The sequence below is a fragment of the Sphaeramia orbicularis genome, chromosome 15 (assembly GCF_902148855.1).
Source record: "Sphaeramia orbicularis chromosome 15, fSphaOr1.1, whole genome shotgun sequence".
NCBI classification, from domain to species: Eukaryota; Metazoa; Chordata; class Actinopteri; order Kurtiformes; family Apogonidae; genus Sphaeramia; species Sphaeramia orbicularis.
In genome coordinates this window covers 17,681,077-17,708,057 of record NC_043971.1, presented here as the reverse complement: position 1 = coordinate 17,708,057, position 26,981 = coordinate 17,681,077, and the positions used below count along the sequence as shown (strand labels likewise).

The 26,981-nt window shown below is 37.8% G+C and overlaps 3 protein-coding genes across 4 annotated transcripts; 2 read left to right on the top strand and 1 right to left on the bottom strand.

Moving 5' to 3' along the window:
• Window positions 1-2,299: 2,299 nt before the first annotated feature.
• On the bottom strand, window positions 2,300-5,168 carry LOC115434094 (zinc finger protein 836-like). Its single transcript, XM_030155781.1, has 2 exons — window positions 4,854-5,168; window positions 2,300-3,750 (listed from the first exon to the last, which is right to left on the bottom strand). The coding sequence occupies exons 1-2, from the start codon at window positions 5,044-5,046 to the stop codon at window positions 2,543-2,545; spliced, it is 1,401 nt and encodes a 466-aa protein (XP_030011641.1). The 5' UTR covers window positions 5,047-5,168; the 3' UTR covers window positions 2,300-2,542.
• A 2,030-nt stretch (window positions 5,169-7,198) lies between these two features.
• LOC115434097 (polycomb group RING finger protein 6-like) lies at window positions 7,199-13,152 on the top strand. Its single transcript, XM_030155786.1, has 8 exons — window positions 7,199-7,574; window positions 9,280-9,358; window positions 9,530-9,626; window positions 9,963-10,018; window positions 10,096-10,155; window positions 10,461-10,575; window positions 11,308-11,329; window positions 12,547-13,152. Exons 1-8 carry the CDS (start codon window positions 7,422-7,424, stop codon window positions 12,634-12,636), a joined length of 672 nt encoding a protein of 223 aa, XP_030011646.1. The 5' UTR covers window positions 7,199-7,421; the 3' UTR covers window positions 12,637-13,152.
• Window positions 13,153-15,313: 2,161 nt separating this feature from the next.
• On the top strand, window positions 15,314-25,677 carry pcgf6 (polycomb group ring finger 6). Of its 2 annotated transcripts, XM_030155785.1 has the most exons (18): window positions 15,314-15,349; window positions 15,884-16,016; window positions 16,128-16,170; window positions 16,204-16,362; window positions 16,524-16,800; window positions 16,914-17,091; window positions 17,212-17,288; window positions 17,408-17,495; window positions 18,649-18,725; window positions 19,481-19,580; window positions 19,754-19,850; window positions 20,185-20,240; window positions 20,334-20,393; window positions 20,687-20,798; window positions 21,496-21,523; window positions 22,273-22,371; window positions 24,471-24,557; window positions 24,652-25,677. In XM_030155785.1, exons 5-18 carry the CDS (start codon window positions 16,585-16,587, stop codon window positions 24,700-24,702), a joined length of 1,326 nt encoding a protein of 441 aa, XP_030011645.1. In that variant the 5' UTR covers window positions 15,314-15,349; window positions 15,884-16,016; window positions 16,128-16,170; window positions 16,204-16,362; window positions 16,524-16,584; the 3' UTR covers window positions 24,703-25,677. The 2 variants fall into 2 exon arrangements, with proteins under 2 accessions (XP_030011645.1, XP_030011644.1); XM_030155784.1 differs by having other exon boundaries at window positions 16,128-16,362.
• The last annotated feature ends 1,304 nt before the right edge of the window (window positions 25,678-26,981 follow it).

Genomic DNA, 26,981 nt, shown 5'->3' with positions numbered 1-26,981 from the left:
ATAAGATGTTTTTGGTCACAGGTGGTGATTTAGATCTTTCGTGAGTTAATAAATGGCCCAAAACTATACATTGCAATTTAACTTCTAACAAAATACTTCTCATTTTTAACATGTTTTTAAGAATAGTGAAATCCTACAGTGACTTCAGTTTCATTCCTTTGCAGTTTCCGGTTAGACTAATCGTTTTGCACATACCCAGTCTCCGCTGGGTTTCTTAGTCACTGTATCACTTTGTCAACATGCACAAAGTGGTCAGTATCTGATCTTTTACCTTGCAGCAGTAAATAAACAAGCTGAGTTTTATCTTATGCCAAATGCAACATGACCTGCTTCTGCTCCACTTGAAGCTGACAGTGTTAAAGACAACAAAACAGGGATCCAATCAAGAAGCAGAATGTCTGATACAAGGAAAAGAACCTTGGGAGTGAAAGACAACATATCAGGCATCAAGTGTAAATTACACTGGCTGAGTTTTTAAGACCGATTCCATTCTGAAGAATTAATGTCTTTAGCTGTAGACGTATGTTGTGTAGGTTTGCAAATATTATTGAACACTGTTAAAAAGAGACATGTAGTTGTAGCAAGAAAGAAGACAAATTAGAGCAACTTAACATTAACAAGACAAGCACTAAATCGTGTTTGTCATTCATGCTTGTTTGGATCTAATTTTCAGGGTATGTGAATGTACTGGCCTCATGAAAACTAAGATAAACACCCCCACCTCCATGTAATGAGTCTCAGGCACAAGGAAAAACTTGAGAGGTTTTATGACATGAATGATGTAAACACACTGTAAAAAGACTATTTAAAATTAATTAGCATGTTGACCCATGGGGAACCACGGGTTTTAGATCCTGGACTTTATCATTGTCAATACCGATGGTGGGATGCGAAAAGAGGGGGTGTTTTTAAAATCCACATCCTGACCATGAGGGGCAACATCCCAGTCCCCCAGCATAGATATTTGTTATGTAATCATGCATGCTGTACCGCCAAAGCGTTCATGTGATTCTGGGCATAGCAATGTGATTGTAAGGCTACTGTATTCCAAAATTACTTAAATCTCCCAAAATATTAGTCCTATCAACTTGCTGTTTTTGCTAGTCTCTTCCTTGACCAAAGATACTTACATATGCCAAACTGTAGCAGCCACCTCTTTCTAGATTTTGTGTTATGCCCAAGACACACACACACAAACACACACACATACAGTGTCCACTTCCTTTTATAATATAGATTGTCACCAAAATACATATTTGATAGGTATATCGGTGCACTCATTTGTACCACACTGTTTCAGTTGGGGCCTTCGATGCAAAAAGGAGGTGTATCGAATGAATATGTCTAGGTTATGTGAAGAACGCAAACACTTGGGAAACAGGACGGCCGCAAGCAGAACCCATGTACAGGGTTTCCGGCACCGCTGCTGAATTCTCATCGCCGCTGCAAAAAAAACCCCAAACACTTTATTCTGTGGCTGGGGCACCAATAAGGGGGGGTGAACATGACAACAGAGAGTATAACAGAGGCATAGAAGCTGGGTCGGACATTTGAAGCGTGTTAAGTTTCACTTTTGGTAGGTACGGAGCGCACCCCCTCTATACCCCCCACCACCACCGCTACCACCACCACCCTTCACTGGTCTCCTTCACTGTACCGAAAACATATTGAAAATGTATAGAACCGAAGACCCCTGTACCGAAAACATAACAAAGTTAAATTATTCTATACCGTTACACCCCGAATATTCAGCAAGTAATTATACAGAAGTCCTTTGCTGTTGTTTACATGTAACAGCAGGAGCTCATGTATGTGTGCAATAGTGCAGAAAAATGATGACTGCACCAAAAACAGTGCTGCTTCTTACAATAAACAGGCACATTGTGCAAAATAATACAATCATATTCATATATATATATATATATATACATACAAATATATATATATATATACATACAAATATATATATATATATATAAATATAAATCTTTTTCTCGCCCACCTGGGCAGTGTCTCCTTCAGACTTGCATCCTCTACCAGAGGCCTGGGAGTCTGAAGGTTCTATGCAGGATCTTAGCTGTTCCTAGGATTGCGCTCTTTTGGACAGAGATCTCTGATGTTGTTCCTGGTATCTGCTGGAGCCATCCTCTCAGTTTGGGGGTCACTGCCCCTAGTGCCCCGATCACTACTAGGTACCACAGTTGCCTTCACACCCCACATTTTCTCTGTCTCCTCTTTCAGCCCTTGGTATTTCTCGAGCTTCTCGTCCTCTTTCTTTCTGATGTTGCTATCACTTGGGATTGCTACATCTATCACTACCGCTGTCTTTCAATGCTTATCCACCATCACTATGTCAGGCTGATATATACACACACACACACATACTTGTGTTTTTGCACGTAACCAAAATAAAAATATTCATTCATTCTTGACTCTGCTCCACATAACACACTGTACTTGTTACTGTTCTTCAAACTCCAGTGCAGAAGATACTGGACATGTAATAACAGCGCATGGGGCGGGGCCAGAGCAGCACATTAATTTAATTCAGCATTTTCATTCTCGTATGGATTCCCATATGCATCTGAACAGAACTTTTACGTGAAAATTGTTTCTTACAAATTGTACAGCTGAATGGTTGCTCTCCTGTGTGGATCCTTATGTGACGATGTAAGTTTGAGTTGTGAGAAAATCTTTTACCACAGACTGAACAAACATATTTCTCTCCGGTGTGAAGTACCATGTGTTCTCTAACGTGACTGCTCTGTTTAAACTGCTTCTTACACACTGGACAGCTGAATGGTCGCTCTTCTGTGTGGACTTTCATGTGACTACGTAACCCCGACTCAAAAGCGTATCTCAAACCACATACTGAACAGCTAAAGGGTTTTTCTGTGTGATTTTCCATATGTTTCATAAGAGAGTTTTTCTGTGCAAAATGTTTCTTACAAACTGGACAGATGAACAGTGTCTCTCCAGTGTGAGCAGGCACTTTCTGTGTAAATGCTTCACCGTATTGAGAGCAGTGATTTTGTTTCATTTTACATCCCCAGTCATTTATTTTTGTTTTATTATTAGGTGATGTTGTAACTTTTGTCTCAACTAAATAAGATGTGTGACCTGTAAGGTTTGTGTTCAGAGAAAATCTAATAGTATTGTCCTTATGTCTCTCTAAAGAACTCTTCCCATCAAAGATTTTTCCACACATGGACTCGGAAAACTGACTTGGTAAGACTGGTCCATGGTCAATTTTGGGGTTTAGGTTCATGTCTGGTTCTGGTCCTTCACAGTCCGCTTTATCAGCTTCTGTTTCCATTTGTGTGGTTGAACTGAAGGCTGGAGGTTTCATCTTTATGAACAAATCTGATTCAGGTTCACTGCTCTGTGTCCACTTGTCACTGTCATTTGTTTCATTACTAATTGGTAGTAAATATGAATCTAGATAGAAGCTGCTGACTGGTTCTGATCCTCCACAGTCTTCATCTGTGTCCTCTCCGATCCTCTGTGATGATTCGAGTTTCTTTTCATTATTCTCTGTCTTTACGGAGATATTAGTGTATTGGACGTTGATGGCGTTAACCTCCTCCAGTCCCTGAAGATGTTCACCCTCCTCACTGGGCCACACTTCCTCCACTTCCTTCTCCTGTTCTTTAATGCAGGATAGCTCTGGGTCCTCCTGGTCCAGACTGGGGTTCCATTCTTGCAGCTCAGGGAGGACTTCCTCTTTAACTACAGATACAGGCAGGACACCTACAGGACATAGAATATACAGGTAATACACACAAACTGTCAGCATGTTGTAAAGTGTAAGATGTCAGTTTTCCTCTCTTTGATTTTACCATCTTTCCTGTCTTTTATTATTGTAATTATTAGAACCCTTATTTAATCTTGGGATATATTACGGTGAAAGCCTCAGTTCATTCTGGAAAATGGCATTTAATGGCAATAAAAGCAAAAACAAACAATAAGAGGTAATTCAGTAAAACCAAAGAAACCAATAAAAATATGAATCATTTGAAAGCAGACCAATTCCTGTTAACATATGGTGAAATTAAAAATTAGATATGTCCTAAAGATACAAGTAATCCAATTGTAAGCCTTTACAGTAGAAATGAAATAGAAAATATGCTCTCTGTGCTGGATTGTTTTCCGCATGAGGCAGAAATCGATATTGTCTTGTAACAAGTGTCTCATATTTTTCAAAAAACAGCTACATTCATTTTCAAGAATATCACAACACATCATTTTGGATCTGATATTAAAATTGTGTTAAGAGTGATTTAAATGGATTTGATCTTGTGTTTACTAGTAGGAATTCTACTGCAGAATGGACATTTGTCCCAGGAAAACTGACTACACTTTTTTTTTTCCTTTTAGACATGATCTGCCTCACTGATTAAATATGCTTAATCTTACATACTTTAATAAGATGAACTGTAAGCAAATGTGCTAATTATCTGGTATTTTTAATGTATATAATAAAGTTTTACTACACGTATCTATTGGTTTAAGTAATCTACTAAAAAGAACCTGTAAAGTGAATGTATTGTAATGTGTAGGCAGTGTTTTGTTGTATATCTGGTAGCTCTGAGACAAACGTTAATTTTGAGTGAAACCCATTCTGTCATTAGTTTTCAGAATTTCACATTTAGATAAAAAAAAAAAAAAAAAATTCTAGATTAGTGACTCAAACTTTCACTATTTTTTATTTTGGAGATTTTATTTATTTATTTAGTTTTACTGTTAGACCAGTGTTATGTGGAAGACTAGCATGTCCATTTTGACTAGCAGAAAATTAGAGCATTACAGAGAAAAGACAAAAAAACAAAAAACAAACAAACAATAGAACATACCCTCTTTTTGCAACTGCACTTGTGGCTTCAAAACAGAGTCCAGCAGTTCCTGTTTTCGTTCGTTTTCCACTTGTGAAAGACGAAGTTCCTGTTCGTACTCTGCTATTGTTCTTTCGAACAGGGTAAATATCTCCTGAGCGGCTTCGGTCAGTCTCTGCTCCACCGAGGACCTCAGCGTGTGGAATTTAGACATTTTCACCCGACAATTTAAGTTTTCCTACCATTAACAGAAAAATACATTATTCCACAGGTAGTTTAAGTCAGACATGACGCGATACCCCTGAAGTCCTGTGCCATTTACTAACGGAACGACTAAATAGAACGTTGTCCGTCTTTATTTATGTTCCCCTCCACAACACGCGCAACACGTAGAAGGTTCCTACCCTCGTATTTTATTTTCACTGGTCCAGGTTCTTCGTACTGGAGGATTTCTAAATCTATTGTAAAAATGTACATAGACCAATACACATGTGTAATAACAATTTATTTTCAGTTAAGCAGCACTTTTAATTATTTGTCTTCAGTCCATCTCATCAAATTATGTAAGATTCAATGCATTTTATCTCTGATTGTACTGTATTTTAATTTTAGTAAAGTTATATTGCCTTACTTGTTCTATTTTGAATATAAAACCTTTGTCTCCCTTTCTTAATCTGCATGTAACAAGTTGTAAAATGTTGTAAGAACACAACCATGATGAGCAGAATAGAGAAATTGGTATTATGTGGTGTAATAGAATAGAATAGAATAGAATAGAATAGAATAGAATAGAATTTATTCATCCCCATAGAGGAAATTTAAGGTTCAATGTATAGGTTGCATGACAAAGTAAAAGAAAAATATAAATTGAAGCCCATAAATTTAATATAATAACGTACTGCATGTACTTGGATGAAAGTGATGTTGTTCTACATTGCATTTGTATATATAAGTTATTTATTACAAAAATGTATGCTATAACTGTGTAACACCCCAACAGGAAAGAGAAAAACTAAGGATCAGGCTCTCAGGTTGTATGACCCTCTGCTCTCATTGGCTGGCGTTCTGTGATGCTGTGCTCTGATTGGCTGGTGTTTTGTCATGCTGTGCTCGCATTTGCTGATGTTTTGTGATTCTGCGCTCTCATTGGCTGACGTTCTGTGATGCTGCGCTCTCATTGGCTGGCACTCTGTGGCGCTGCGCTCTCATTGTCTGACGTTCTGTGACGCTGTGCTCTCATTGGCTGATGTTCTGTGACGCCGTGCTCTGATTGGCTGACGTTCTGTGACGCTCCGCTGTGATTGGCTGGCATTCTGTGACGCCGTGCTCTCATTGGCTGACGTTCTGTGATGCTGCGCTCTCATTGGCTGGCACTCTGTAGCGCTGCGCTCTCATTGTCTGACGTTCTGTGACGCTGTGCTCTCATTGGCTGATGTTCTGTGACGCCGTGCTCTGATTGGCTGACGTTCTGTGACGCTCCGCTGTGATTGGCTGGCATTCTGTGACGCCGTGCTCTCATTGGCTGACGTTCTGTGACGCTGCGCTCTCATTGGCTGACATTTTGTGATGCCGCGCTCTCACTGGCTGGCGTTCTGTGACGCTGCGCTCTCATTGGCTGGCATTCTGCGGCGCTGCGCTCTCATTGGCTGGCGTTCTGTGACACTGCGCTCTCACTAGCTGACGTTCTGTGACGCTGCGCTCTCACTGGCTGACGTTCTGTGATGCTGCACTCTCATTGGCTGACGTTCTGTGACGCTCCGCTCTGATTGGCTGACGTTTTGTGATGCTGCACTCTCATTGGCTGACGTTCTGTGACGCTCCGCTCTGATTGGCTGACGTTTTGTGACACTCCGCTCTGATTGGCCGGCATTCTGTGACGCTGCACTCTCATTGGCTCACGTTCTGTGACGCTCCGCTCTGATTGGCTGGCGTTCTGTGACGCTTCGCTCTGACTGGCTGGCGTTCTGTGATGCTGCGCTCTGATTTGCTGGCATTCTGTGACGCTGCACTCTCATTGGCTGACGTTTTGTGACACTGCACTCTCATTGGCTGACGTTTTATTTGTTAATTATTTTAATTTTTTTTTTCTTTTTCTTAAAAAATTGCAGTGTTCATGGTTGTTGACATCTACATATGTATTCCTATTTGCACCCGTTACTTTGTATTTTCTTTAATACGGATGCCATGTTGTTTGTATATTTGTATATTGGCAATAAAAAAAAAGTCCATTATTGATGACGTAATTAGTTGTCCGGTAGGAGGCGCCATTGCACCTTAAACCGTAGTTACTACTCACCATAAAACAAAAAAAGAAGAACTTGTTGATCATTGTCTGGTGGAAGCACGAGCGTGGGAAATATAAAACCGTACACACAGCCAGGAGTGTTAAGGCAAAGTTTATCAGTAACTTTATTTCGCTGAAAAGTGCTTTTTTGAGGCAACACAGAGACGTGGCCAACCCAACCGAAACGACGCAAAATACTATCAAACTAAACTAAAAGTGCGCGTGCGTTTTATGTAAATTGAATTAGCCAGCTAGCAAAGAAATCCCAAATTAACCGGACATAAGAAAAACAAATTCAGCGAGTTATGCCTTCGAACAAACAGCATAAAGCCACACATAAAAATACGACAGATAAGAGGTTTGTTGTGGTTCTCAGTTATTTTCAAGGGGCAGTAATGTCTCCGTTTGGTCACAGGACTGAGGATGGATCAACAAACAGCTGTGACTCCGAGGACGAGGTATGAATGTTTACTGATTATCTAACAACTTCTACCAGACTATTAATGATTAAATACTAGATTACTGAGTTGTCTTTTGCAACTATAAACTTTGCTTATAAATTGATAGATGGTGACTATTGATGTGGTCCCCACGTTCATGAAAGTCGATTGTCATGTTATTGAAAACAACGTATAAAGTTTTGGAAAAGTTGTTGAATTTAATGTCTATAATGAGAGATATGGACAGAAGACAGTATAGAATGACGGTTCAATGTTAGTTGTGTTCACCATTTACATTGTTCTTATCATTACAACTGATATTTGGATGTTGTAGTTACCTCTACATTTCTTAAAACGGCTAAAATTTGCTTAGAGGGCTTATTTATGTCTTTGTGCATAATAAATCAATATAAGTGAATCCCCAAAGGAACTTTGTGTTGGTAAATGCAAGTTATGCAAATTTACAGGATTTCACTTCTGTTGCAACATGTTGATGGTCATATGAACTATGTTTACAGGTCAAAAATGTCCATTTTCATCACAATTAATGCTATATTTTCATGTCACAAATGGCCAAGTTATATTTTAACTGAATTTACCTGAAAAACAAATATTCTATTCTTTTAGATTCCCCAGTTTTTCTTACAAGATTATGTACTACATATCACATGTTTTATTTTTACAGGTTGCAATATGGAGTATGGTGCTGATCCATCCTGCTTATGTTACGCCAATACATACATTAAGGATGTCACATGTCACTTTTTAAATCAACAGGTTTCTAATAATAAGCATTTTTATAAAGAAATAACAATTCTGTATTGTTATTTACTCTTTAGTATGATGATAAACTATACAGTAAATAATTATGATACTAGTTTTTGCACAGGGATCATTTCTGGATACGGTGACATGGCTGCCGAGCATCAGTTTGATGGGATCTGGAACAACCATGTCACATCCGTCCACTGCCACATTTTGTGTTTTTGTGTCAGCTGTTATTGGTTTAGATCCACAATACTAACATTTATGAATAAGAGGATAATTAGCAATAGTAAGTATATAAGTTTATTACTAATAAAGTACTGGTACTGACCAGATCATCATGGGTAATGTCACGTCCGTCCACTGTCACATCCATCCACCAGCAAAAGTTTTCACATACACGTGCTATTCAAAATCCAATATTTCTGAAAATATAGCTTCCACTGTCAAATAATATCAGTAGTCTGTGCACAAATATATTAGCATTATTTCAACACAGTTCTATGCATTTCTTACAACTTTTTTTTTTTTACAAAAATGGCCACTCATTTGACCCCCTAAGTAAATTTTAGCTGAAAAGTTTCCCTATTTAGGAAATGTTTGTCATGTTCTGACCACGAAGAAACATTTAAAGCCTCAGAAACTTAGTGTTGAATTAAATGGTATGAAATCTATTTTGAAAACTGCCAATACTGACAAACAGGAAATTTTCTTCATGAAAGTGCCTTTGTCCTTATAGCTTAGACCCACTGTACTACTTTGCATAATCCTAGGAAAATTAGTCATTTGTAGTGTCTTATGGAGAACCAGTCAAATAAATACATAACACTGTAGTAGGATATTACATCCATGAAATTCATGTCGCATGAATTCTGCTACATTGCTTTGTACAATGTTGTAACCTTTGTCTGTTCTTTTTTGTGGCATTTTTCTGCATTACAAACTCCCTCTTAACCAGTTCTACCCATATATCCGCTGTGCCCTCTGCTGCGGCTTCTTCATTGATGCCACCACCATCACAGAATGTCTGCACACATGTAAGTTACAATAGATATGTACTTAAGGTTAAGACAAGTAGGGCTGGGACAGTTTTATATCAAAGTAATATTTTTATAACTAATGTTAAGTAAATATGGAATGTGATTGTCAGGCTCCAGCTTTTACTGTGGCTTTAATGATGTTTTAAATTGTGTTTCTCCTTCCACCAGTTTGCAAAAGTTGCATTGTGAAGCACTTCTTCCACAGCAACAGGTGTCCCACATGCAGCATCATAGTCCACCAGACACAACCACTTTACAATATCAGGTAGGTAGCCATGTAGTCTTTGTAGATTCACAGTACCATGTGTACATGGTAAACAGTATTCATTTTCTTTCACATATTACAGATCCACCATTTCTATTATTACCCATCACAATAAAAGCCCTGAACATATACATTATCGGAAGTGCTACATAAAGTGCGTTGAAATGAAGAGGTCACTGTCAAGTGTCTGCTTTTGATTAATCTGTGTAATTTCTCTTAGTAAGTGTATTTTGTAGCAGTTAAAAATGTAATCTTTTATCAATTCTGTTTTGTCAAAAAACAAAACCCATGATTAATAATCAGTGTACTGAAGTCTGTCTTTGTGTCTTGGTGCAGGCCAGACAGACAGCTGCAGGATATTGTTTACAAAATGGTTCCCCTCTTAGAGGAGTGTAAGTAAATGTTGCACATTGATTTCAGAGATGATATATATATCACAAATTTAAAGAACGTTTTTCACAACTTACAGTGGAAAGAGAGCAGATGTGCAAGTTGTACAGAGACAGAGGTCTGGAGGTGCCAGAAGCAGGTAAAAACAATTGTGATCTTCTGTGATCAATAGTTTTCAAGTTTTCAATCGCTGAGGCTGCCAAGGAAGTACTCTGATCAGAAATGTCCCTGTATTGTTGTGGAGTATTTACCTCAAACACACGCAACAGTAAAGACATCCACATGCTGCAGGTGTCCTCTGGTTATACATTCATCAGAACCAAAATGATGCATCCCTGTTTTCTCTTACTTTTTCAACTAACAAAGCTTAAAGTACTTTGCAAAATGATGTATTTTTTCCACTCTCTGAATTAAGTCTTCCGTGTGTCTTTTGTTCCTATGCAGTGATGGATTCTCCTCCAGGCCCAGTTGTGTTGAAGAAGCAGAAGGACAGTGTTCCCCAGTCTGTATTCACTATTCCCCCTGAACTGGATGTGTCGCTACTGCTGGAGTTTGTAGGGTGAGCATCTCTAGGAACAGTACAGCAATTATTAACCTTTACACACCTTTTCCACAGCTGACATTTTGACTAATTATAGCAGAAAATCCTTAAGTGAAAGTATTATTATTTGTGTTCACATTGGCTACATTCTCTGTAGTGGATGAGTTCAAGGGTTTTGGTTTGTGTACAGAGGTTTCCCTTGTGGTTAAATCCATCATTACCTTGCATGCTGAGTGGGTGATTACTATAGTTCACCAAAAGATACTTTGACTTTTCTTTATAAAACTCATTTCCACATAGATTGTCAGAGGGAATGTTTGGAACCCTTTAGATTCAGTCCAATACTGCCATCTAGTGAGTTTTCATATGTCTCTTTCATTTTGTGGCTTTTCTGCAGAGAAAACAGTCTATGAAAAAGCTACTTATCTGAATTTCTTTGACTGTCCCATTAGTTCGTATTTTTTAATAACTAGAATTTCAGTGCAAAGAATAAAAATAGTGTTAAAAATATCCCATTGCTGAAGCAGCTCATAGAATCCCCTGATGGTGAGACATTATAATTTGACTACTAACTGAACACATCAAATGAGTGACCCCTGACAGGTCTGTTTTGTCGATGAGAGAGAGTGAGTTCAGGATATTAACATGCAGGTGGACTATCACACCACCAGATGGTCCTGTTGTTTTACCTTGATTACTGATTTGAGATGAGTAAAGCTGGACTTGAATTGACCTTTGCTTTCTTTTCAGGGCAGAAGGGCATAACTTCAAGGTAATAAAAAAAACAACAAAATTTTCAATTTCAATTCAATTTTCAACTTTATTTGTATAGCCCAATATCACAACAAGGTTATCTCAAAGGGCTTTACAGAGTCAGTTAGAGTAAACAACAGTCAAATGAACAGCAAGAAAATGAGTAGTGTCCAGGGCATCCCCCGTCCTTAGACCCTCCTTCTCGGCAAGGAAAAACTCAAAACCCAGTGGGAAAAGGGAGAAACCTCGGGGAGAACCACAGTGAAGGAGAGATCCACTCCCATGGACGGACAGGCTATAGATGCAGCAGGACTGATGGACGTCCATTTGCAGATGTAGTTCTAGTCTACAAGGATGCAGTAGGGTGGACACATGGGGGGTCCATCCCGCTGGATGAGACAGGCAGAAACAGGCAAAAACATTCATAAGTATATTTTTTATCAAAGTGTATTCCAAGTTCTTTTACCACATCAGTGTTAATTCTATCTAGGGGTGACCAAAGTTATTAGAACACTTGGTATATTTAAGAGGTTTCATCTGTTTTCTTTTTTAATTGGCCATTAAAATACCCATAAAGCAAATGAAATATCCACAAAGTCATCATTATGCTCTGTAAACTATAGAATAGAACCATCATAAGGAGATTTAGGTCATATTACTTACAAAAAACAAGCTAAAGTAGGCCTATTTCACTCAGTGTCACACAGTCATGTTCCTTCACAGTAGAAGTCAAATTCCTTGTATGATCACTGTCAAATGTGATCGGAGTTAAATTGGTGGTGATTCAAGAGTTTTAACACAGCTATGTGATTCTGATAAATGTAGAGGGCTGATCCTGGTTATTAAGTTAGTATTAAAGTTAAAACTGGATAAAAAACAGCAGGACTCACTTCATCTGATATTTGTTGTGTTCAGAACAACCATCTGCATGTTTCATGAACATTATGAAATTAAATCATGTTTTTGAAGCAAAAAATGTCGATATTTATATGTTTGTCAGGGTTTTTTTTTATATACTATAATTTGGCCACCACTGTATGTGTATTAATATAATGATAACTCAGTATATGGCAGCTACTCTATTATTGGTTAAGTTGGTTAATTATAGTTGGTAAATGCTTATTTGCTCATAATTCTACATTGGCTTATATCTTCACTCATGATAGTCTGTTTCTATTCTAATCTTTTCGCCTTTCATATATGTTCCTGTCCAATGTCACATTGAATTCCATCCAGTTGTTTTGTGAGATGACGCTTGACATTGCCAGTTGCAGTGCTAGTTTCCATTGTGGATTGGATGATGCACTGTCCAGAGCGTTTCCATAGTGACCGTATTGTTTCCAGTCAAACAGCTATTAGTGAGAGATCCAACGCATCTCAAAGTACGTGAATTTTGATAAGATGTTTCTTACAATTAGAAGGTATGTGCTGAATACAATAACCTTTCACACATAGCAGCATGATCATGTTGTGAAGTATTTCTTTTTGCTAAAGTCAATTTAGCTAAAAATTGCTAGTTGCCTTCTTTGAGAATTATTGCAGATGTTGAATGAAAACCAGGGGGTTTATCTTGAATCATGGGTTCTTTATAGACGTGATAATATTCTGTGTATGTAAGTAATTAAGCTAACTAGCAGGAGCTGAAGTTTTAGGTAAGGTAAGGGGTAAGATAATCTTTAGTGCCTGCCACATCACGGTAAATTAAACTGACCCCCAGCTCTGCTGCGAACACCAGCAGGGCAGAACCCCATAGAAGTACAGCAGTCTATTAATTGCAACGACTGTTGTGTTAGTTATGCTTAGTATGTTGTGTATTAATAAGATAAAATGTTATCGCTGTCTTCTAAATAGAATAAGCCTGAAGAATTGGACTCAGCTAATGCTGGGGCTGCAGCTGCATACTGGTTGCCAGTAGAAATGAGGAAAAACCTCCTTGTTCAGGACCAGAGGTGGGTTTCCAACACCCTTTTTCTCTCTGGCAAACTGCGACCAGATCTGAGGCTGTGGTATGAGCCTCCAGTCCTGGAGCGGATTTACCACCAAACGCCAACACCAGACCGCTTCTTTACCCACGGACTGATGGTCTGGATGCCCTACCACCTGTGGAAGGTGAGGGTGAACTGTCCTGTCTGTGGGAAGCAGCTGGTATGGTATGGTATGGTATGGTATGGTATGGTATGGTATGGTATGGTATGGTATGGTGTCCACAAGCAAAAACAATTTAATTTTAGGAAGAAAATGTCTCCATTTTGAATGTCTGGGTTTGCCAGAAATTTTTGATGTTAAAATGGGGTCATGAGCCAAAAAAGGTTGGGAGTCACTTACATAGTGTATATAGTTCTTCAGTCTTTAGTTTTCCAGTTTTAGTTGTATTGTTTCTGTTACTTTGTAAAATGCTTCCTCAAATTTCATTATTTGCAGTTGAATGTGTGAGTGAATGAATGAAGACTACACTAAAAGCCATCAGACTAAAAGATGACACATAAAAGTTTGATTAAAAAATGAGTAATATATGGTTTTCTGTGTGTTTGTTTTTGTTGAGATTAAAGTGCTGGTTACATGCAATGCAAATAAAAAGTATGTGCTAAATACAAAGAAATACAAATATATCAATAATGTAAAGCTAAATAGTGACATCACAAGTAAATTCATGTCCAGTAATACTTTTCTTTTATCAGCGCATATCTAATGCGTTGATGTTTGGTGTTGGCGAGATTTGTACAGGGAACCATGCAGTGAACACATTTGTTCCATCAATTAATATAAAAACAAAAAAACATTTAATATCTACTTACAGGTAAAACATTTTTTTTGACAGGGAGATAAAGAGTAACTTATCAGAGGGCGGTGAACTGATTAAGGTCTTCACAGGAGCTTACAAACACACACCCACTAAGATTGTGTCTAAACTATATCAGGGTCTACAAAAATGTAATGGTGTGAATTCATTTTACATTAAATCGAAATGGGAATCAGAATATTACTCTGTCTGAAAGTGAGTGGCATTCTATATGTAAAACGCAGCAAACATCCACCAGCTCTAAAGGTTGGCGCAAATTTGGCTGGAAAAACCTCATTTGCTTTTTTATTACACCAAATATTAAAAGGAAACAATTAGGAAAACAGCAGCAATGCTGGAGAGGATGTGGTCACATGAATGCCAACCACTCGCATATCTTTTGGGCATGTGTAAAAATGCAAATGTTTTGGAACCATGTTGTTCAGACAATGGAGAGTATTTTAAATGATAAAATCCCGATTGACCCCCAGCCTATCTACCATGGTCAAATACCTGAAGATGTAATTAAAAGAGAAGACACTTATTTAAAATGTTGATTCTTGCCTGCAAAAAGGTTGTCACGAGGAACTGGTTAAAAAGTGACCCTCTTCGACCACAACAATGGGTGGACATAATAGAGGAAATATATACCCTGGAAAAATTAACATTTCATCTGAGGATTAAGATGGGAACTTTTAAAGGTCCCATATTATGCAAATCTCACTTTGTGAAAGTTTTCTTATAGTAGTGTGTGTTGCAGTAGCCTCATTATGAGGTTCGAGTTTGAAAACCGTCTGTTTCCTCCCTGCCTTGCTACACCACATGTTGTGAAAATGCCTGCTCAAACGGCCGAGTTTGAGTTGGGTCCGCTTATGACGACATAAACGGATTTAACTCCTCCCCCTGACTGTGCCCCCACCCTGCATGAAAAGGTGAACCCCGCCCTGGGAAAGCACCTCTTGGACAACAAACATGGCGAAGGCGAGACACGCAAATTGTGGTGTTGTTGGCTGCACACACCAACACGTAAGTTTATTTTTGCTCCCCACTTCCGAGCCTCTCCGTAAAAAGTGGCTGGATTCTATCTTTGATGGTCATGTACCAAACAACATTCCCAAACGCTTGTATGTGTGTGCGCGGCATTTCACGGACGAGTGTTTTTCGAACATGGGCCCATACAGCTCCGGCTTAGCACAAAGACTCCGAATCAAGAAGGACGCAGTACCAACGCTTCGTGACTCAAGTACAAGTGTAGGAGATGTAAGTTCTTATCATTTTTTTGTATCTTTACTGCATAACCCTACATTACGGATAAGCTGGTGGTTGTTGATGTGTACGTCTAACGTTAGCATGGCAGCTAACATAGCTCGGTTACTGCTGCTAACGTTTGCGTCCCCGTTAACATGCAAGAGCTGATAATATCAAGAGACATTCAACAGAACTACTTTGAACACTGGCCTTTTGTGGTTGGCATCAGTATAGTTAGCATCAAGCTTGTTAGTAGCTGCCTGCATTAGTGACGGCAGGCGTCTTTCCGTGTCAGGTCCACGAACCCGACACAACACCGCCGTTTTCCGTCGGGGCTCAATCACGCCTCAAGGCAAAGAAAGCCAGTGTTTGGAAAGACGTTCTGTCTGAGACATGTGTATTGTAGACGAGAGAGGGGCATTTCAGACAGGTGACTTGTGTATTCAGAACAGATAAGTCCCGTGTTTTTCAGCGTATTCTCGTTACTAATATATAGCGGGAGAATACGTGACACTATTGACAGCATAGCTTGTTTTACGTATACAGGGCAGCACATCAGGCACATCCACCGAGGTGTCAACATCAAGAGATGCTGCATGCCAAACTGAGCCAGTGCTGACAAGGACTGCAGGCACACAGCTGTCCTTGAGGACTTTTCAGTCCCACTTGAGAAGTGAAGGTATGTACAAACAAAACAAAGTGTTTTGATGTCTGTAATCATTTGCCCATTTACATTTATTTTTGTTGTCTACATAGACTTTCTTTATTAAGAATACATTGTTCTTTGCAGGTGTCCAAGCTACTGTGTCCTGCAAGGATTTTGGTGTCGGGACATCCAGTGTAGACCCTTTGTCTTTTTCATCAACACCAATAAAGAGACCTTCAAAAAGACGTCGCCTGGACATTGAAGAGGAGCTGGTGGAAGACCCATTAGAGGGAACCTCTTCATTGACAGCGTCAAAGGGACAAGATTCCACATATGATCCTGCAGATTCTGTCACATTGACAGAGTCAACATTTTTGTCGTAAGTTATCCACATCTGCCTGTCTGTGTGAATGAATGTGTATCTTTATAACACACTGAAGAGAGTTTGGGCTGTTTAATTACTCAATGTCTTTTCCTTATATATATATATATATATATATATATATATATATATATATATATATATATATATATATACAGACAAGAGTCATCAACTCACCCACACAAGACAAAGAAATACATCGTCTACAAGAGTTCCATTATGGAGTTATTTGCTGCCTGTCCTGTTTGCACACTGAAATGTGAAGTGAAAACATGGAAGCTGGGGACATTCCTGTCTGTGGATCAGCAGTGCCCTCATTGCCAGTTCTACAGACACTGGAACAGCCAGCCTTTTCTCGGAAGCACGCCAGCAGGGAACATCCACCTATCTGCAGCTGTGTACCTGAGTGGTGCATCTTTCTTGAAAATTGCAAGGGTAACGGATGTGCAACTGCATTTCCTTCAGTTCTAATTATGTGTCTAGATATTATTCTGATCAATTTACATGCATTATGAAAATAAAAAAAACGTTTTTTCCTTTGCAAACAGGTCTTCAAGGCAATGGACCTACAATTGTTTCAGCATAACACATTTCGCCGCCATGCCAGATCCTTCATTGAACCTGCAGTCATTCACCACTGGAAAACATCACAGGATATGATGCTCCAGCGGCTCAGTCAGGAGAACAGATTGATAGTTGGTGGTGACATGAGGGCTGACTCTCCAGGTATTTCTAATTCTTAGCAGAACTGTTTATATAAGTGTTTGAGATTTTGTGCAGCCCCTTGTAGTCTAAAAGTATTGATGTATAATGACTAATATGATGTTTCAAACACATTTTTATCAGGACACTCTGCAAAGTTTGGGAGTTACACCATGATGGACCTCAACACAAACACAGTTATTGACATCCAGTTGGTTCAGGTGGGTGTTTGGAATTAAATCTTTAACAAGGTTACTCAGTGAAATTACAAAATAGATATCCATTACAATCATTCTAACAATGTCTTTTTTTTTTTCTTCTGTGTGTGGGGGGGTTGCAGAGTAACGAGGTTGGGGGTAGTTACTACATGGAGAAAGATGGGAGAAATGGATCATATTCAAGGACACTAATTCTTGATATCAGATCAGGTACGGAAAAGCAGTCAAATGTATCAGGAACAGCATCCCCCCTTGTTATACTGTGTTTTTTTTTTTTTTTTTTTTTTTTTTATTTAGTTTCTGCACTGTAAAAGTGATTTAAAATATTAAAATAAAAAGTAAAGGTGAAACTAATGTTTTAGCATTGGAGCACCTTGGACTCATTTTAGGGATGTACAACAAACAAATTTACTGCCATGGTGATCTGTCACTAGACAAAGAGTTTAGGTTTGGACAATGGACAAGGATTGGACTGGAAAAGAAAAATGTCCCATGTTTCTGTTTTTGCACAGTTTGCACTTTAATGTTCTGAGATGTGCAATGTAAATGGGCTCATTGGAGCCACTGATATTGTTAAAATGTTCATCTTTGTTACCAAAATGTGTTTGTTGTTCTAAAAAAAGTAACTTTATTGTCATAGTTGTAAGATAATTGCACATTTCCTATTTTTTATTTGGAAAAATATTATCTCAGGGAGCAGTCTGGTTGAGTTTATTTGTATTATTCAAGCAAAAAATCTTTCAAAAGTGTTTTTTAATTTGTACAACAAATTATTCAAGGAAAAGCAAAAAGGATTGTTACAGTATTGATGTTTGTTTCAGTAAAAGTTATAACTGCACCGCTGTTACAATGTTGTTGGGATTGAGGGGGACCTGGAGATTTTTCATCATTCCAAAGGGGGTCCCCACAGAATAGGATTGAGAACCACTGCGCTAATGTAGGCTGACTGTGGTCCGGTAGGAGGCGCTATTGCAGTTTAAACCATAAGTAGTGCCCGCCTTAAACAAAAGAAGAAGAACTTGTTGCTCATGGTCAGGTGGAAGCACGAGCGAGGGAAATGCAAAGCCATACAATAGTGTCAATACAAAGTTTATAAGTAACTTTATTTCGCTGAAAAGTCCTTTTTTTGGGGCAACACAGAGACGTGGCCAGCCCAACCGAAACGACGCGAAACACTATCAAACCAAACTAAAAGTGCGCATGCGTTTTATATGTAAATCGAATTAGTTAACATTAGCCAGCTAGCTAACTCATCACAAAGTAACCGGACACAAGGAAGAACAACCTCAGCGAGTCGTACCGTCGAACAAACAACATAATACGACAGATAAGAGGTTTGTTGAGGTTCTCGGTTATTTTCAAGGGTCGGGAATGTCTTCGTCTCCGTTTGGTCAGAGAAGTGAAGATGGATCAACAAACTGGAGTGACTCCGAGGACGAGGTATGATTGTTTACTGATTATCTAACAACTTCTACCAGATTATTAATAATTAAATATGCTAGATTACTGACTTTTATTTTGCAACTGTAAACTTTGCCTGTATATTGATAGATGGCGACTATTAATATGGACCCCACATTCATGAAAGTATAAGGATAGTCATGTCATTGAAAACAACGTATACAGTTTTGGAAAAGTTGTTGAATTTAATGTCTATAATGAAAGACAAAAGAAAAAAGAGGTATGGACAGTTATAGAATGATGGTTGAATGTTAGTTGTGTCCTTTGTGTTATATGTTATGAACTGTGACCATCACCACCATTTACATTGCTCCTATCACTGAAAACAGACTTTGGATGTTGTAGTTACCTCTAGATTTCTCAAGTGTCTATTTGGCAAATGTTTGTCATGTTGTGTCCATGACGAAACATTGAAAGCGAAAAATTATTTCAAAACTCAGGACAAAAACCTAGTGTTGAATTAAATGATATGACATCTATTATGAAAACTGTCAATATTGACTGATAGGGATTTTAGAGTGTTTTTGTCCATATAGATGGACTTAATGTACTACTTGTATAATCCCAGGAAATATATGTTTCTAGTGGCTAATGGAGGTTCAGCCAAATAAATACATTGTATGGTAGAAGGATATTGCATCCATGGAATTCATGTTGCATGAATTCAACTGCATTGTTTTGTACAATGTCATAACCTTTGACTCTGTTCTGCTTCGTGTGGCTTTTTTCTGCAGTGCAAACTCCCTCTTAACCAGTTCTACCCATATATCCGCTGTGCCCTCTGCTGCGGCTTCTTCATTGACGCCACCACCATCACAGAATGTCTGCACACATGTAAGTTACAATAGATATTTACTTAAGGTTAAGACATGTAGAGCTGGGACAGTTTTGTATCAAAGTGATATTTTTATAACTAGCGTTAAGTAAATATGGAATGTGTTAGTCAGGCTCCAGGTTTTTTCCTTGGCTTTTAATGTGGTTTTAAATTGTGTTTCTCCTTCCACCAGTTTGCAAAAGTTGCATTGTGAAGCACTTCTTCCACAGCAACAGGTGTCCCACATGCAGCATCATAGTCCACCAGACACAACCACTTTACAATATCAGGTAGGTAGCCATGTACTCTTGTTAGATTTACAGTACCACTTGTATGTAGTAAACAGTATTAAATCTTCCACACATTACAGATTCACCATTTCTATTATTGCCCATCACAATCAAAGCCCTGAACATATACATTATCGAAAATGCTAAGTAAAGTTTGTTTACATGAAGAAGTCACTGTCAAGTGTCTGGTTTTGATTCATCTGTGTAATGTCTCTTAATGAATGTATTTTGTGGCAGTTAAAAATATAAACTTCTGTCACTTCTGTTCTGTCGCAAAATAAAACCCATAATTAACAATCGGCGTACTCAAGTCTGTCTTTGTGTCTTTGTGTAGGCCAGACAGACAGCTGCAGGATATTGTTTACAAAATGGTTCCCTTCTTAGAGGAGTGTAAGTAAATATCATACATTGATTTCAGAGGTGATAAATGTATTACAGTTTTTTGGGGATTTAATTTCTAATGAAGGTTTTCATAACATACAGTGGAAAGAGAGCAGATGTGCAAGTTCTACAGAGACAGAGGTCTGGAGGTGCCTAAAGCAGGTAAAAAAAAGTTGTGATCTTCTGTGATCAATAGTTTTCAATCACTAAAGCTGCCAACGAAGTGCTCTGATCAGAATTTCCTTGTATTGTGGAGTATTTACTACAAACATGTTAAACAGTAAAGACATCCACAAGCTGCAGATGTCCTCTGGTTGTACATTCATCAGGACCAAAATGATGCAGCTCTGTTTTCTCTTTATTTTCAACTAATAAAACTAAAAATTCTTAGTAAAATTATGGATTCTTCCCAGTGTTTGCATTAAAACATTTTCCTGTCTTTTGTTCCCATGCAGTGATAGTTTCTCCTCCAGTTGTATTGAAGAGGCAGAAGAAGGACACTGTTCCTCAGTCTGTATTCACTATTCCCCCTGAACTGGATGTGTCACTGCTGCTGGAGTTTGTAGGGTGAGCATCTCTGTACAGTACAGTGATTATTAACCTTTACACACCTTTGTCACAGTTGACATTTTGACAAATTATAGCAGAAAATGCTTAAGTGAAAGTGTAATTCTTTATGTTCACACTCATTCAAATTTATGTTTTAGCTTGTGTAAGCAGGTTTAATTTATGGTAAAAATCCATCATCAGCTTATTCCTTCATGGACTCTCAGTGGATATCTGTTACCCTGTGGATTCAGTGTAATACTGTCATCTAGTGACTTTTCATATGTCCCTTTTAAATTAAGTACTTCATAACTCTTGTCTTGTATGCATTTTTATATTAGTGCTGTTAGGATTACCTGTGGTTTTCCTGCAGAGAAAACAGCCTATGAAAAAGCCACTTACAATCTGAATTTATTTGTGTTCTATCAGTTCTTTATTTTAATGACTAGAATTTCGTGTAAAGAATAATAGTGTAAAAAATATCCCATTGCTGAAGTGTTTCATAGAATCCCTTGATGGTGAGACATTATAATTTGACGACTAACTGAACACACCAAATGAATGGCTCCTGACGGATCTGTTTTGTCGATGAGAGTTAGTTTAGGATATTAACATGCAGGTGGAGAGTCACGCCACCAGATGGTCCTGTTGTTTTACCTTGATTACTGATTTGAGATGAGTAAAGCTGGACTTGAATTGACATCTTCTTTCTTTTCAGGGCAGAAGAGGGGATTAATAACTACAAGGTAATGAAAAAGCAAAACATTCATAAATATGTTTTTTTTTTTTTTTTATCAAAGTGTATTCCATGGTCTTTTACAACATCAGCATTAATTCTATATAGTGATGTCCAAAGTTATTAGAACACTTGGCATATTTAAGGTTTCATCTGTTTGTTTTGTTAATTGGCCATTAAAATAACCATAAAACAAATGGAATATCTACAAAGTCATCATTATGCTCTGTGAACTATAGAATGCAGCCATTATTAGAAGATTTAGGTAATTTTCCTCAAAAAAAAGCTAGTATTAGCTTATTTCATTCAATGTCACACAATCATGTTCCTTCACAGAAGAAGCCGAATTCTTTGTGTGATTATAGTTAAATTAGTGGTGATTCAAGAGCCTTTAGACTCAGCTGTGTGATTCTGTTAAATGTGCAAGGCCCATCCTGCTCATTAAGTAAATATTAAAGTTAAAAGTGAATTTAAAAAAAAAAGACATATTTGTTGTGTTCAGAACAAATATCTGCATGTTTCATGACCATTAAGATAGGCAAAAAAATATCAATATTTTGTACTGTCTGGTGTTCTCAAAATTTTTGCCACCACTGTATGTGTTTTAACAAACTGATAACCCAGTACATGACAGCTGCTCTGTTATTAATTAAAGTGGTATAGTTGATAAATGCTTAATTTTTTTGTAATTCTGCAATAATGGATTTCTTGTGAATGTGTTTACTCCTTTTCATCGTGGTCCCTGTGATCCCTGTTTAGCCATTAGAAAGGCGGTACGTCCGTGTATCAGGAGAGGCCACCATCCGCCACGTGGAGCTGTTCATCAGAAGGAAGATGGAGCTCAGCCCCACCTGCCAGGTGAGTTCGCCAGGTTTTCAGATGAACTGGTCCTGATCCCGCTGTCACTTAAGACAGACTTAAGGGAAAGTCGGCATAGGAAGCTGCCGTAGTGTAGACATAAATAGAAACTAATCAGACTGATGGTGTTTAAGTAAGTGCTCTGTCTCCTGATATATCAAGAAACACAGGTGTTACAGAGTAGTGTGCACTCATGTAGTCATGAAATTCAAATAAAAACAACAGTAACACCCTCTGATCAGAGGTGTGCCACCCACCTGCCCTTCACTGGCACTCTGACAGACCTCATTCATTTTCTGATTGGGGAACTGAACCTGTTATCTGTTGAAGACCAGGGTGATAAAAACATCTGGACTTGCTCCTGTTTTACTTTCCCAACATCTCACCTGTGTGTGACTCTAAGCAGACAACTGGTGAACACTCACAAAGCTCAACATAGAAGGCTCAGCTCTTCAGGTCAAAACTCAGCAGGCTCTCTAAATCTAAAGGAGGACGATCTTAATCTGATTACCGTCAAATAATTGGTGCAGTGATAGCAGCTGTCTGTCTCAGCTCAGTGGATTGAGACTGTTGAAGAGGGCAGGCTGAAGTCAGTTTGAGTTTGGTCTATTTTGTTTTTAGTAACACGTGGGTGAGGATTAGGAGCTTATGCCGACTTCCTGTCAGAGCTGCAGTGTACTGTCCTGTCTGGACAAACCTACAGAGGACAGAGAGACTGAGCCACGACTGATGTTTAACCTCTTCTATCACTTTTGGGCCTGGCCAAACAAGTAACAGAGTGAGAAAGCACTGTGCAGCAATACTAATCATTCCATATCTGTTTTTAAAAATTAATTTAGCAGCAACTGTAATAGCTCAAATTGTAGGTATAAGCAAGTACTTTAACATGCCATCAAGGAATAATAACCAAATATTTAATACAAACATGAATTTATCATCATTAACAAAGTAACGGAGTGAGGAAAAATATACAGCAGTTATTCAAGGTTTGGAAAAATGCCCAAAAATGCTGTTCCTGAAGGAAAGCGAAAATATTTTACATACCACACTTTTCTTAATATATGAAAGTACATTATATCCAAAAAAGAAACTGATATCATTTTTATTTGAGGTTTAAAAGACATTAATTCATGGTAATGGAGTGAGAATCCTAAAAACTAATGGAGTGGGGTGTTTGTGTAATGCACCATAATAATAATCAAAGATTTTATTAAGATACTGATAAAAGTATCTTGCTTTGGCCACATATGTTTCAGAACTATATTTAATGCACATCTTCCTGTTTTTTATCATAAATAACATTCAAAATCATTATAGTATTTGATTATTATGAAATACAAGATTAGACAAAGGCAAATTTTGAACGTATTTATTTACACACTGCTATTTGCATTCCGAATTTATGCTGTTTACATTCATTCACAACCTTCACTGTTCTTAATTTACACTGTATTCTCATATATTTTCTTATATATCCAGTTGTAATTCAGGTACAAATTAAATAAACACCATTTTAGAAACTAGGTATATATGTCTTTCATACTGAATAATCACAAATATTGTTTTAGAGAAAAAAGAAATTGACCCTGATGTTCACTTTCGCTTGGCTGGGCCCTTTTGCGTATCTTAACTATTCTAACAGTTTTAGTCTGCTTCTTTTAGTTACTTTCTAACCTACAGTGTCTTTATTGGTTTAGTAGACGGCTGCATGATGTGGTGAAAAAGTCATGTTATAATTATTGTGGGCAGTATGAGTCTATTCAGTGGTTACCATGGAAAATACATTGATTATTATTTTCAACTCAAACCTACAAACTTAAACAAATGCAGAAAAAGTGGCTTTGATTTTGCATGTTTTACTCACTGTCTCTAAATTGGAGCCTTGTGATGATATAATGGCACTGGCTGAAATTGCAAATATGATTGTGATTTGATTAATTGTATAGTCCTTGTTAAGTGTTTTCCTGCACTTTGTATTGTATTGACACTAAGAAAATATGGACACACTCAGTTATCTCTGTTTTGTAGAGTGGTATTGATTCAGATTATATGCAGTTGACCTGTGTTGGAGTCTGATCTGAATTCTGTGATTTCTGCAGGTGGATGTGGTTTGTGGAGATCATCTTCTGGATCACTATCAATCACTCAAAGACATACAAAAGGCAGTGGGTGAAGAGGCGCTACAGGTAAGCACTACGAGCACATGTTCAGTAGGAAAAACGTACTATTTTCATCATGACATTTTATTAAAACTTTGATTTTGTTTCCATTATCTTCTAGGATGGTCTGTTGGTGCTTCACTTTGGCCTGGTCCTACCCTCCCAGGTCTGAGCCGCACAAAAAAAAAAAAAAAAAAAAAATCATGACATGGGGGATATAAGGGTCTTTCTTTTTTAAAGTCTGTGGAATCAGATTTTTGCTGATAATAATCAAACAAAACTATGTGAGACTATAAAACTCACAGAAGCAGAAAAACGTAGAAACAAATTGAGTGAATGTGTAAATTATTGGTTTGTTTCCTTTTATTTACAGTTCTTTTGCTTCTGTCTCATTGATCAGACTTTTGCTGCCACTGCCAACTCTCTAACGTGTGTTTTGTTTGATTTTATTGACAAAAATTCTGCTGTGCTATAAATACCACACACTAGCCATATAAATTTTTCGATGGATGTTGATAACAAAAGGTTAACTTAAATATAACTATAGAGTGGTGGGTTAAAATTTCCTTTTTTCGTCTTGAATGAAAATATGCATTTTGGACTTAAAAAAGCAGCATTAACTGTTCACTTGCCAAGGTCATTGTTATATTTCAAGATGCCAATGAATGTGCTGCATTAAAACTGGGTGGAGAAGCTTTTGTAAAGTTTTATTTCCAGCGTCAACTAAATGAACAAGACTTTTCATATTGTTAAACATGTTTGATGAGCAAAAACAGAAAATCACCATAGAAACTGTGAAAACACCTTTTATAGGTAAGCCTTATGATGATGTACTACTGTCAACCTAAAACTCCTTAAATCTTTACCTGTTTGTCTGTGAATGCAGCACAACGCCTGCATCAGTCGGGTTCTCCTGACTGATAAGAAACCAGGGATGACTTCTTATTTTTCTATTTATTTACTTTTTTAAGTTTGGGTGTGTTTTTCATACCAACAAAGGGCTGGAAACTACCAAAGGTCTGTTTATGTACAACTTAAAACCTACACTTAGTTGCTGGTTTATACGTGTGATGTAAGAGCTGCTAACATTTGTAAAGACTGCAATTTCAACCGATGACACTGTCTTAATAAAATCTGTTTCAAATCATCAGAGACTGAGAGTGAGTGATTGAATATTGTCACAAAATACATTTACTATTTGCATGTCCACAAATCCTAAAAAAGTCTTGAATATCATCCTTAAAATTGACAATCCTTAAATCTGGCACGCAAAAGTATTAAGTTCCACAGATAATAAATTATATCACCATATTTGATATCTGTAAAGAATTTAACTATGTAGAGAATATTTTGTGTTTTTTCATAAAAAATGGGATGGGTGGAGCCTTAAACAGTCATTCATGGGTGTAGGGGTTCAGGTGTGAGCTTTAGCAGCTTGAACGTCAATAGCAGAAACAGTTATAGAAAAATGGAAATGAAACATTACCTGGTTTGAAACATAGTTTAAGACTGGTTCAATACAATATCTTTGAGTTGTTCTGTTATGTATGTGGATGTAAGGTCTTAAATTTGACAGAAGAAAAATGACTTAAAAAGTCCTCAAACCTGCAGCCATCCCATATTTAATTTTTTAAATTTACTACATAAAAGTGATTTAACTCAAGGTTAAAGTTTTTAAAGTTTTAACATTAGCACTGTGTTTCAATTTGCCTGAATGAGAATATCTTTAATCAGACTTAAGGAGAAATGCCAAGTGTCTATCACAAAGAAACTTAATTTTACCCAAAAATGTCCTCTATAATGGGGGTGGGACCTTTTTGTGTGGAGTTTGCATGTTCTCCCCTTGTCTGCGTGGGTTCTCTACAGGTACTGTGGCTTCCTCCCACCATCCAAACACATGCACTGACAGGTTAATTGGTTAATCTAAATTGCCCATAGGTGTGAATGTGAGAGTGGTTGTTTGTCTCTATATGTCAGCCATGGGATGAACTGGCGACATGTCCAGGGTGTACCCCGCCTTTGCCCATTAGTAGCTGGGATAGGCTCCAAGTGACCCTAGTGAGGATAAAGCGGGTTCAGAAAATGAATGAATGCCAAAATGTGTGCTAGTGTTTCCCAACACACTAATGATGGCAAATTCAAATGGAATGTACATGTTGCAATATTTAGTCTCTAATGTGGCTTTGAAAGGGCCAAAGACCTTGAGGGATCCCACCAGAAAACCAGAGCGAAGAGGACTTAGGACATATTTGATCAAATGTCGGAATGGTGTGAATTTTTGAAAAAAAAATAGGCATTTTGGTGACCTTTAACCTACAACATGTCCTTGACATTAGACTTTTCATAGTACAAAGTACTCTTACAATACAATATGGCACTTACAAGGTCATGAAACAGCCCATCATGAACATATTTATACATTGTGGTGGACAAATGAGTGGAGAAGCTATG

Bases quoted from the DNA above. Each gene is read 5' to 3' on its own strand.
- LOC115434094 (XM_030155781.1), bottom strand. From the start codon at position 5,046: ATGTCTAAATTCCACACGCTGAGGTCCTCGGTGGAGCAGAGACTGACC. The intron at 3,751-4,853 runs GTATGTTCTATT...TATGTCCTGTAG, and splicing joins AGTGCAGTTGCAAAAAGAGG to GTGTCCTGCCTGTATCTGTA.
- LOC115434097 (XM_030155786.1), top strand. From the start codon at position 7,422: ATGCCTTCGAACAAACAGCATAAAGCCACACATAAAAATACGACAGAT. The intron at 7,575-9,279 runs GTATGAATGTTT...CCTCTTAACCAG, and splicing joins GCTGTGACTCCGAGGACGAG to TTCTACCCATATATCCGCTG. The intron at 11,330-12,546 runs GTAATAAAAAAA...AATTCCATCCAG, and splicing joins CAGAAGGGCATAACTTCAAG to TTGTTTTGTGAGATGACGCT.
- pcgf6 (XM_030155785.1), top strand. From the start codon at position 16,585: ATGGAGTTATTTGCTGCCTGTCCTGTTTGCACACTGAAATGTGAAGTG. The intron at 20,394-20,686 runs GTAAAAAAAAGT...GTTCCCATGCAG, and splicing joins TCTGGAGGTGCCTAAAGCAG to TGATAGTTTCTCCTCCAGTT. The intron at 22,372-24,470 runs GTGAGTTCGCCA...TGATTTCTGCAG, and splicing joins AGCTCAGCCCCACCTGCCAG to GTGGATGTGGTTTGTGGAGA.